The sequence below is a fragment of the Aptenodytes patagonicus genome, chromosome 6 (genome assembly GCF_965638725.1).
Source record: "Aptenodytes patagonicus chromosome 6, bAptPat1.pri.cur, whole genome shotgun sequence".
NCBI classification, from domain to species: Eukaryota; Metazoa; Chordata; class Aves; order Sphenisciformes; family Spheniscidae; genus Aptenodytes; species Aptenodytes patagonicus.
Window position 1 is genome coordinate 15186858 of NC_134954.1, and position 11475 is coordinate 15198332.

Consider the following 11475-nt stretch of genomic DNA (forward strand, 5'->3'; position numbering starts at 1 on the left):
GCCGTTAACAAGAATCAAGACACAGAATTAAGAAAACATTAAGAAAATTTAATGATCAAATGAGCTATATACATTGATGGCACATGACTGACTTTCTTTCAGTTATCCCCTTTCTATAGCTAGAAGCTAAGTTTGATACAAAAATAAGTCAATAGTACCCCAGGGGACCAAAAAAAAAAAAAACCCCCAAACAAAAAAACATCTGTTGTTAAAGTGCATATTTGATGTGAGTTCCACAACTAACTACAGTCCAGGGGTATCAAAGGATTTCAACCCATCAGACAGAGAATACTGTACAGGAACATCCCAAGTTAAAAAGCACAGGAAACTTAAGATTTTAAATAGGAACTGGTATTTTATGTAAGATATCCTTGCACCTCTTTCTACCACACAATCTTTAAGAATTCTTTGACATTCTGCAAGACAGAACAAATTCTGCCTTTCTATCACTCTTCATATGCATTTCCTCAAGAGATAGATAAAAGTTCATTTAACTACGCTCATCAGAATAGCATTTTCTTAGGTACTTTACTGTTTCTTCTGCTTACTTCCTTTTTCCCTCTCAAATTCAGCTATTTGATTGAATATGTTAACTAAGTTCTGGGGCAGGTTTCTTTTAATGCCACCTTCTGTTTGTGCTGTACCATTTAAAGACATTTCCTCCTCTGGTTCCTTTGTTTTATTAGTCTCCTCATAACTTCTTTTCCTATTCTTATACTCGCTTTCATTTTTATGCTGGCTTAACACATGCCTATCACTATCGTAACTTTTATCACCTTCACGTAAGCAGGTGCTAGAATACAATCTGTACTTTCCCACTGACTTGCCAGAATAGTCAGACCCTGCTGGAGACGTATAACACCTGTCTTGACCTGAGCCATGTTTTTTAAACTGCTCTTTTCTCCCCTCTACGTCCCTTTCTAATTTCCTAAAATAATGCATCCTGGGTTCATCATCTGACTTACGGTATGAACCTGAAGAACCCCTCCAACTGGAGAAAAATCTATCAGTTTTACCATATTTTTCAGTTTTGCTACTACTTGGCAGAATTCTGGAGCTACTGTAAGAATCTCTTGAATCTTCAGACCTACCTCCAAAAGTGTCTTCATCATCACCTGGAGTCCTCGAAAAAGAACAGTGTCTGTCTTTCTCTCTTACTTCTGTTTTTGGACACACTAAGCTGTCCTGCCTTTCCAGCAGTTTTTCCACTTCAAAATTTTGGTTAAGAAAGGAAGCAGAGGTATCAGCTGGAGGCGAATACCACTCCTCTTTCCTAATCTGATCTTTATAATGGGAAGAAGCTCTAGATGAGCATTTTTTGGAGCCGTGGGCAGACTCGGATCTATTCCGACGCTTTTTCCTACGTTTCTTGTGATCAGAGGAAGAGGAGGAAGAAGAAATTGATACATCTGATGAAGAATCACTTGATGATGATGATGAGGAGGAGGAGGAGGAGGAGGAGGAAGTCGATACTTTCCTTTTCTTCTTCAACCTAAAAAAATATAATTAACCTGTGAGATAATCTTCAGTATCAGGCAAAAATTATGTGTAGAAAGCAAATCTGTACTCCTCACAGTTTGGCTGAGATTGGACTGTAAGGCATGAATGGAAACTGAGCCTGACCTGGCAAGAGAATTTTGAATGTCATTTCTTTATCAGAAAATTAAGATTAAATCCAGCAAACAGGTTGTTATAAAAGGTATCTTTCCCAGTTTAATATGGCATTACACTTCGCAAACACTTCACACTGCAAAGTATTTTTTAAACAACTTCTCTTCCACATATATCTCCATTAAAGGCTATATGCACTGAAGGACACTAACTAACCACAAAAAGATGCCGGAGGAAAAGTAGCTTACCCAGGTAGAAGTTCCACTAGCTTACTGTTGGACAATCTGTTTGGAAATGGATTGTTCATAGTCTTATCTGCATTTATTGCCACATAATCGGTATACTGAATATAACAAAGTTACCTTTTTTCTTCTTTTAAGAGCTTACGCAATTTCTCTGCACTTGTTTCTACTTTCTTTTCTTTCTGTCTCTCTTCTTTGGCAGCTTGTTTCTCCCTCATTTCCAAAGATTTCTTTTTTGAACCCAAGCATCATAAAAAAATTACATTAAAAGTAAGTGTTAACATGGGTATTTTTCCCCATGTCCCCAACCCCATTCAAATGTGTAATTACGCCAGGGATGTTTTACCGGGATTCCCAGATCAAGAATTAATATTGTTCAGGAGTTTGGCATTGGCCATTGTGATAATCAGGTTTACATTAAGGACCATATTGCCGTTTTTATTCCATTAAAAAATATTTGACCAGCCATTGCAGTGGTACCCGTGATCCAGCACACCGTGAAGCATGGAGCCCAAAAGGTATAGATAGAATATGCAAGCAAAACACAGTATTAGCAACATGGAGAAGAAAGAAAAAAAAAAAGGAGGTTTGAGGGAAAGTATCATTGTTGTAGTTTACAAGTAAAACATGGCAGAACCCATTTTGAAATGTATTCCAGTTGGCCATGTTTGAATACAAACCGTTTTGTAACAATTTCACAGACCAGTTTGATGCATAGTTTACGTAAGAAATCATGTTCCAAGGGTTTGTTGGTGATGAGCAGCACCAGATGTCAGATACAGCAACAACGGTCCAATTCAGAAGAAAATGCATTGGAGAAAAACACATAATCAGTATTACAGGAAAACATACTTCGGTGTTGTTTCAGCCATTCTAGCACAACAGTGATAGTATCAGACTTACGTATTAAAATACATGTAAATGCAGAAAAGCATCTCATCAGATGAATAATCCTTGAAGATAAACTACTTAAATCTATTAGAGATCAGACTTCTGCCATCTACAGCCCGAAAGAGTAGCTCTATTCATATTCAGAGTGAGCAGAAAGTCTGATTATCATTTTCAAAACTTTACAACTGTCTTAACCGATACAATAAAGGAAACCCTTAACTACAGTTAAGGCTATGCAACCCAACAAACAGTAGCTAGCATTGTGGGGTTTTTTTATCTGCTGCATCAATGACCCATTATACCAGGAAAATGCTAAAGAGGAGTAAAATTTATCTCCTACTTGCTGAGAATATTATTCATTTTAACTGAGACTGACACCTTTTTCTAAAGCAGCCAAATGTGGATAGTGCTCAAATACCATACAACAGTTTATCTACGACGTAGTTCAGTTTTATTAAGAAGATTGTCATATCTCCTCTTCCCCCTTCTTTCAACACAGCCTGTCAGCATTATGGCTCCACCAACTGAAGAAGTGTTGATTAAGGCCATCTCCCCCAGTCTATGTACTTCCTTACATGCAGAAGCACAGAACAGAACAAGCCTGTTCCTCAGTGTTCTATTTTACTCTTTGATCCTCTCTGGAAGACAACACAAGTGAAGGAGATAAAAGAAAAAAGACGACAACTCAGATTAGCATAGAGACCCACCAGGCCTCACCTGGGAAACATGCTGCATGCAAGAGTCAAAAAAAACAGACAGCAGAGAAGAAAACTAAGATATTCAAAACTGCCTGCCCACCCACCCTCCACCTCCTGCTTCTTCCTTTAAATCACCTCTTAACTTCCTCTCTCATGGGATCTTCCTATGAGTTAGCTTTGGCTGGTGTTACTCTATCTTTTCGTAATTATTCCAAACGACAAGGATCTGGCCAGTACAATGGTGTGCAATGTTTATTTGGCTTCCCTAAGTGTTTTGACACTTCGCATGTTTGTATTCACAGAATGTTTTAATTTAACATTATTAAGCACACTTGCGTGATGGAATATTCTTATCCTTGCTTTAGCTGACAGGGTTAACAGGCTTTGCTCTTTCCCTGTCTCCACTGTTTGGCATTTCTTTACTATCCTGTTCAAAACAGTGGAGTCATCAAGAGGTACCTTTCTTCTGGTAGGTACAGCCATAATGCTCACTGTAAAAGATTTACTGTGGAGAAGGGAAGCAGAGAATAAGACAAACTATCAACTTAAACTCTCCCTATTCAAAAGATTTAATATGATTTTTGATGTTCATTTATTGTCATTGAGAGCACTATATGAAGAGAAAGTAAAGAATCACCTGCATATGCTTACGGAGTTTTGTTAAGGCCTCTTCTGCTTCCTTAAAAGTCTCATCCAAACTTAAGGCTTTTTTATAGTAACTCTCAGCATTCAGTAGTTTGTCTTCCTCTTCCAACCTAAAATTCAAGTGATAATTCATATACAGTTAAGCCACAGATTTTGACAGTTTTCTCTTATTTTCAGGACTACTGTTCTTATTTGCACTATGACACCACCACTGCATCCGTCCAAGACCCTATCTATCATCTTAGTCCACCTCAGTAAAGAAATAAAACAGTATTTCTGACATGTTATCTCCTAATCATCATCAGTAATACTATTCTTTGAAATTCCAATTTCAGTTTCAAAAATACTGTCTCTCTTTTCTTAACACAGGGCTTAAAAGAAATCTATTCCCTGAATATTCAAGAGTAAAATTTTGTGTTACAGTGGTTAACCAATATTTCAGTAGAGTAACAGAACATCATTTTGTTACAAATTCTTAAAAAAACCCAAAACAAACCAAAAACCAAACCCAACAAACCTATTGGAATATATTCAAACATTTCACAAGGCTTTATGCAAGCCTGGTAACCTACCAATGAAAGGATATCAAGGATTAAACATCAGATATTTTACCAGGATTTTAACTGGGACAGAGGAGAAAGTGTAAACCAACTGCACAAGCAGGTGTATTTCCATCAAAGACTTTTTTTTTTAAGCACATAGCCAGGAAGGAAAGATGCCATTCTGTGTCCTAACTAGGATGGATTTTAAAAAAATGTTATGAGAAAAATTGTTAACAACCAAACAAAAACACTTACTGCCCGCCTCTTTCCACAAGTGTCTGACAGAGGTATTTTCTTGCATTTCTATGGGTAGGACAGTTTTCTAAAGCAATTTCAAAATCACCTATGGCTTTGTTCAGACTTCCTTTTGTTGCATACCTAGAACAACAGAAAAGTTGGACGGATTTTAGCGATGTTTCTCTTTCACAAGGTAGAAAACCCAATGAAACAAGCAGACTTACAGAGCTCCTCGTGCTACTAAAGCTTCAACGTTTTGTGGATCAATTTCCAAAGCCTTGTTGTACTCGTTCATGGCTTCCACATGGCGCCCAACCTTAAAATAATCAACCCCAGCCTTCACACTGGAGAAAAATATTATGTACAGTTAGCCTATGCAGATTTTATACTGTTACTTACTCACAAATTATGGTTCCAAACAAGTGATAGGTAATAAAACTTGACCTTGTTATCATGTACTTAACACTAGCATTTCAAATTAATGTGATATTGACATAATTCCATAACAATATATTGTCTTTAATCCAAAATCTTAAGGCACTAGAGAGCATTTCTGCAGATGGTGCTACTACATTACACTGTTTTTCATTTACAGAATGAATATTTAAGCACTTTTCTGCACAAAACTCTACGTGTGACCTACCACCATTAAACTGGAACAGGCTTAATTATATCCAAAGCTAAAAATCACCATTAGACCAACAACAGGAGGTGAGATGGGTAGATGGTACACACCGAAACCAGTTCACCTCAAACTGGAATATTTTGAGGTTTTAGATTTCATATCACCTGAACCTTTCTTCTACATTTGCCAAGACATTAACTTATTGGAAGAGAACTGATGTGAGCTGAATTTCAGAACTTTTCATTACTTTTTTTTTTTAAATCAAAATTTATATTTAATTTAACATCATAAGCAACTTTTTCTGCAATTAATCAAAGTTGCAAAACACTACTGTTTTAAGAAAAACACTGCGTTGTTAGCATAGAAACCCAGAAATGCTGAAGCTTCACTCCGATTTTTTTTTTTTTTGAGCTGGCAGATTCAAGAGAAGTTTTTCCACAAAAAAAAAAAAAAAATCTACATTTTTAGGAGAAAAGTCTCTCTTACTTCTGCCTCCTCCACCCTGTAGCATGCCCAAATACAGTGCATAGCGTAAAAGCAATAGCAGCTATCCAGAGCTGCTGTTCCAAATGGAGCCGGGGAAACACATTTAACTTTTCAAAGACAGCAAGTGCACTTGTTAAATCTACAGTTTGAGGCTTAACTGGCATGACAAGCAGTATTAGGTCATTCAACACCCAACTATAAAATGGGTCACAAATCTTGCTCTCATCTGATCAATGAGCCAGCATATTATAAAAGTTTTAAGAAGCTCTCCCTTAAACCTGACACGTATTTTGGAACTGAATCTCGAGACTTAATCTATCACATACCCACTCGGCAGTTAGCGTTACTTTCAAGAAGATCTTCCTGGTTACACCATTACACGTGTAGTATAAAAACGGGTTCAACGTTTATTTTCTTTTAATAAATATAACCTGTAACCTAATCTAATCTAACAATAAGCTCTGACAAGAAAAAGCACTGCATACCATTTCAAGGCCCAAGATGCAGATTGCTCTTTCCTCAATGCAGGGGCAAAATCTTCTTCATTGAAATTTTTACTTTAACGAAAAATACAAACACACACATCAAGTTGGCCTTCTGAGTCTACAAAATTAAACTCACAGTATGTAATGCAGTTGAAATAAGCTGAAATATTATTTATACAATACCTTATTGCTCTCTCTCAGTCAGGAATGTTCTTTTGTATTTCTGAAACCAGTTTTTCCCAACCCATTCTAAAAGTGCTGAATTGAACTCGTACAGCTGCAGTACATTTACCCAAAATATACCATGTTCACACCTGCTTTGGAGCCTAATATATACAGGGCTCACAACATCAATCCTTGCATATGTTTAAGCCTATTTCACTAAAGAGCTCAGATCTATTACTAAAATAAACATTGTGAATAAACATCTGACAGAAAATGTTAAAACTTAAACATCCTGCATTCCAATCCAAAGATCCAAGCAATAAATTGCTAACGTATTTGGTATCAAACATTTTGTGTGATAAGGTGTCTTGCTTATTCAGAGCAACAGAATTTCAAACGTAAATTTCTTACTCCAGAGGAGTTTGCTTTCAAATATTTAAAGACATAGAAGCTGCAGTCATGCAAATCAAAATGAAAAAGGTTTAAATATAAGTGGTCTAGGACTTCCACTCACAAGTCTATTTCAACGGATTAGAATAATCTCCACAAAGCTATAGGATAGGTACAATGAAAAAAATCACTTACATTTGAAGACTTCTCATCAAAGATGGTGGATTTGATTCACTTAGTCCTAGTTTTTCTGCTAAATATTCAACTAACGATGGATTAGCAAATCCTGGGGAACGATGCAAAACCTCTTCGAATGTCTCTGCTGTATTAGCAACTTCCATGCTTTGCCTTAAAAAAAGCACCAATGTACACAAACGCAACCTCACAGACACTATACTCAATTCTATGATGCTTACATTTAGAATAAAAACGCCTGTATTGATATCTATTACTGCTCAAGCTGTTCTCTTTTACAGGCATATATTTTCCTACTATTTAGCAACCCCTATATCCTTTAGCCTAAGCCAGCTTTTGAAACCTGTTTTTGGCACCCATCTACGTATCTCCAGGACATACAAAAACATTACAAAAATTGCAGAGATAGCTGTATCCTTCTGTCTTCTAACAGTAATTTTAAAGTTTTAAGAGTTTCATATTCCAGTCTCCCAAGGTTTTTGTTTCTCGGTTTTTGTTGTTGTTGTTGTTGTTGTTGGGGTTTTTGTTTGTTTGTTTTTGTTAACACAGTCGAACAGTGACAGATACCTCACTCTGCTTTTTGCTTTCCTTACTTTTTGGGAAAGATGCTAGAAGACCAACCACACCTGACATATCCAGAAACAAGTACGTTAAAGAGAAACAACAAAAAGTATGTAATCATCCAGTTAAATCAGAAACACCATCAACAAGTTTAAAGAACTTGTCTGTCAAAGATGCTCTTCAGACACACCGAATACACCTAGCAAGTACAGCTGAGTAGCGTATTCTTACCTATAATGTAATGGGAAGTCATCGGAAGTAATTACGCCCAGTTTTGTACTGGAAAGATTGGGCGGAAGAGCTGAGCTGTAAAGCGACACCGTGAGCTTCTCGTGGTAACGATCAACGTCCTTGATTGCAGCTATAGAAACAATAAAAGTTAATATTACAGAAATGTCTCAAAACGGAAACAAACAGATTCCTGACAACTTTTGCAGCTACTTGCCTTGAATAAGGTCTCCAGTTTGATAATAAGATAAAGGATCTCCATGGTTGCTTTGAGAAGGCACATCTCTCAAAGGACAAAGAGCCTGCAATAGAAAAAACGTAGGAATATCATAAACAAAGCCAAAAGTTTTGGATTTTTTTTTTTCCCCAAGATTAAGCTAGAAGCTTAGTTTAATCTTAACGCACATCAGAGCCGCAATAGTTAAAAATCATGACTTGGCTCAAATAAAAATTTATGCATCCATAAATGATGAGCTTTTCAACTCAAAAGTAATAAATATTGAGTGTGGGTCATAAAAAGAAGTGTTTGCTGACTCAGGAAAGCATCATAAGCTGTCCACAAATTCAGCTACCACCCACCATCCCAAAGTTCAGTTTCCATTAAGAGATGCAAGAGACAACAAATACATTGAAAAGTTACTACTTATCCAGAATAAAATATTGATCAAAGATATATCTTACAGTGATTTCTAAATCTGAAATCTCCCGTATGAAACCACTTCCCAGACAAATCAACACCATGAAAAAGCCAAATTCACGAATAGAAGTAATCCTCCCAATCACGATATCACCACGTTCGATGTCTCGAAAAAATAATTCTCTCCTGTCTTCCCTGGGAACCTCCATGAACCGTTCCAGGGGAGGCATAACAGCATAATACTCTGCAACACGTGAGAAATTCACAGTTACGAAACGATCAAGCTACAGCCTGAAAACACAAAATGCTTCACGCTAGCAGAACACGTTAAAATCTGATTTGCACTAACAGGAAGCTTATGCACAGCCTATAAAGAGCAATAGCAAAATCTCCACCTTGTTGTTAAAAACACTGCTGATTTACGTGCAGTGTCCTTACACTACCCCGCGGCCGTCACGGAGCAACACCTTTCCGGAGAAGCGGCGGCTCTCCCGTGAGCAGGCTCACCCTCATTTTCTTCAATCGTGTCGGAGAGAGGCCCGTTGGGTTTCCACGAGTGAGCAAAAAGGAGATCGGCTTTTTTGGCAATGAAGCGCTTGATCTCGGTGTCAATGCTCGCCCTCTCTTTCCTAGAGGAAGGAGAACTCGGTGAGAAACACCCCGCGGCCCCCTCACGGCTCGCTCGCTCGCTCGCCTCGACCGCACCGCCTCGGCACCCCTCACCAGGCGGCCGGCGGGTGCGGGGCCCCGCGGGGCGGCTCGAGGGCAGTCCCCGGCGGCGGCAGCAGCCCGCGGAAGTCGGGGTTGTCGTGCTGCTCGGCGCGGAGCAGCGAGAGCAGCGCGGGGCCGTGGTAGCTCAGCGCCTGACGCAGCAGCTCCCGGTCCATCCCGCCGCCGCCGCCGCCGCCGCCTCGCCCGGAACAGGAACCACAGCCGGGACCACACCCCTTCCGGCCTGACGCGCCAATACGGAGCAACGCGCATGCGCGGCGCAAGGGGGCGGGGCCAAGAGCGGGGTGGGGCCAGGCGGCCGCAGCTCCCCCTAGGGAGCGGGAGGACCGTGGGTTCGCTCCGAGGGGCAGCGGCAGCGCCGGCTGCGGCGGGGACCCCGCTCTGCTCGCGGGGGCCGTCTCCAGAGTTCCCGCTGCCTGTATTAAAAAAGTGCTGCGAGAACAATAACAGATAAAATCTAAAAGGTAGAAATTACACAGGTGGCAGGCGGCTACGTAAGTTCTCGCCGGCTCGGCAGCGCCGAGGGAGCGGCGCCCGGGAGCGGCCGCGGATGGCCCCCAACGGCTGTTCTCGCGGCGGCCGTGTCGGGAGAGGGCGCTGCGCCTCCGCGGTGCCTGCGCCGCGCCCGGCCGGGGCGGAGAGCGGCCGTCCCGCACCCACGGCGCGAACCGCGTCCCTGTGCGCTAACGGTGGGGTTCACAGGCAGACCTTACAGCGCAAAGGCGGTGCTTCCTCGCCGGGGTATCTCCTTCTGGGGGGGCGCAGCCGAGGTACATCCCGCCAAATACGTTTTTCTGGGCGTTAGCTGAAGCGTATTTGCTTCGGAAGGTAGAGATTCCTCAGATCTGAGGAAGCGCATCACTCGCGAAGTTCTCGGTTAGTTCTCGGTCAGTTCTTAAACGTCTGCACTAGATCACGGCACAGAGAATAAACGAGCGGGCATCGCGGGCACCGGCGCTGCGCGGGGCGGGAGCTTCCCCTGGCGGTGGCGGGGGCTCCCCTCGGAAGTGAACAACCGCCATGTTCAGAATGCGGTTTCTTTGAATTGTCCCTCCGGCGGGCTTCCCGTCAGAAATTCATACAAGTGAAACAAAGAAGTGTGCGGGCGACAGGTCTTCTGGCTTTGTTTGTCAGAATAGCTGTACTGAAACAAAGGGGAAAACGGGCAATTATCTCAGGAAAAGATAACGCACTGAGATTATAGTTGAGCCATTAAAATAGGCCTAATGCAGGATTTGGTGGGTCAGTTTACCAGCACTAACTTTAGATGCTAAAAAGACACTTAACTCAGGAGGCTCTTCATGCTAATCGCCTCTTCTAGCTAATGGAGAAAGGTGCTTAAAACCAGCTGGAATTAATCCAAGTCTATTAGAAAGATCACAGTTCTTCAGTCCCCAAGAATAATTTGTCCCTAGCATTGCATTGAATAATTAGTTTTAGAAAGGGCTGGGGGGGGGGGGGGGGGGGAGGAAAAGAAAACCCACTGCAAACAGCATAATGTCACTTCTATCCTCAGTACAATGTTGAAGAAAAAATAGCAATCTGGCTGTCAGCAGATCAGTGACACAAACTCCTCTAGGAAGCAGCATGACTGAGAGGGCAAGGATCATATCAAAGACACTGGTCTCAGAAGCTCAGTTCAAAGCCAGCAGGGATATCACTAGTATAGCAGACTTGGGGAAGACACTAGAAGGGCAAATTCGTATTTTAGTTTCATTTCATGTCCCCCTGTTTTAATATAACAAAAGATAAAGGAGGCATAACACTTACTATGTACCGAACAGCTGTCAGGATTTTGATTTAAGGTCTTCCTGATCTATATAAGACCAGGTGCGTACTTATATTTCCGGTTACCATGGTGGAAAAAAGCCATGAATGCTAGATGGAAATTTCTAGACATTAAGACTGATTAGAGACCGATTGACACGGAAAGGTTAACGCACCTGCAAAGATCCGGTGCAGAAAGGGAGCCTTTCCTGGATGAAACACACTGCAAGTGCAATGTCCTGAACTGTGTTGCACAATTGCAAATAATGGCCGTTTTATTTGAGGGAATGGTATTTTGAGGAAGAGTTAATTTGTGTTGCTTAGCAAATACAAAGAGC

The 11475-nt window shown here is 40.9% G+C and overlaps 1 protein-coding gene across 3 annotated transcripts in view; it reads right to left on the bottom strand.

The window, feature by feature from the left end:
- Positions 1-9525, bottom strand: part of TTC14 (tetratricopeptide repeat domain 14) — a 30937-nt gene extending 21412 nt beyond the window's left edge. For 2 of the 3 annotated variants that reach the window (XM_076341316.1, XM_076341315.1), the window contains exons 1-12: positions 9362-9525; positions 9146-9267; positions 8683-8882; positions 8219-8303; positions 8005-8134; positions 7213-7365; positions 6463-6534; positions 5091-5210; positions 4885-5007; positions 4080-4197; positions 1974-2083; positions 1092-1492 (exon numbers count right to left, since the gene is read on the bottom strand). In XM_076341316.1, coding sequence (XP_076197431.1) covers positions 1092-1492; positions 1974-2083; positions 4080-4197; positions 4885-5007; positions 5091-5210; positions 6463-6534; positions 7213-7365; positions 8005-8134; positions 8219-8303; positions 8683-8882; positions 9146-9267; positions 9362-9525 — 1798 coding nt within the window. Of the gene's footprint in view, positions 1-27; positions 1493-1973; positions 2084-4079; positions 4198-4884; positions 5008-5090; positions 5211-6462; positions 6535-7212; positions 7366-8004; positions 8135-8218; positions 8304-8682; positions 8883-9145; positions 9268-9361 lie in introns of those variants that run through there. The other variant, XM_076341314.1, reaches the window with a different exon arrangement.
- Between the last annotated feature and the right edge of the window lie 1950 nt (positions 9526-11475).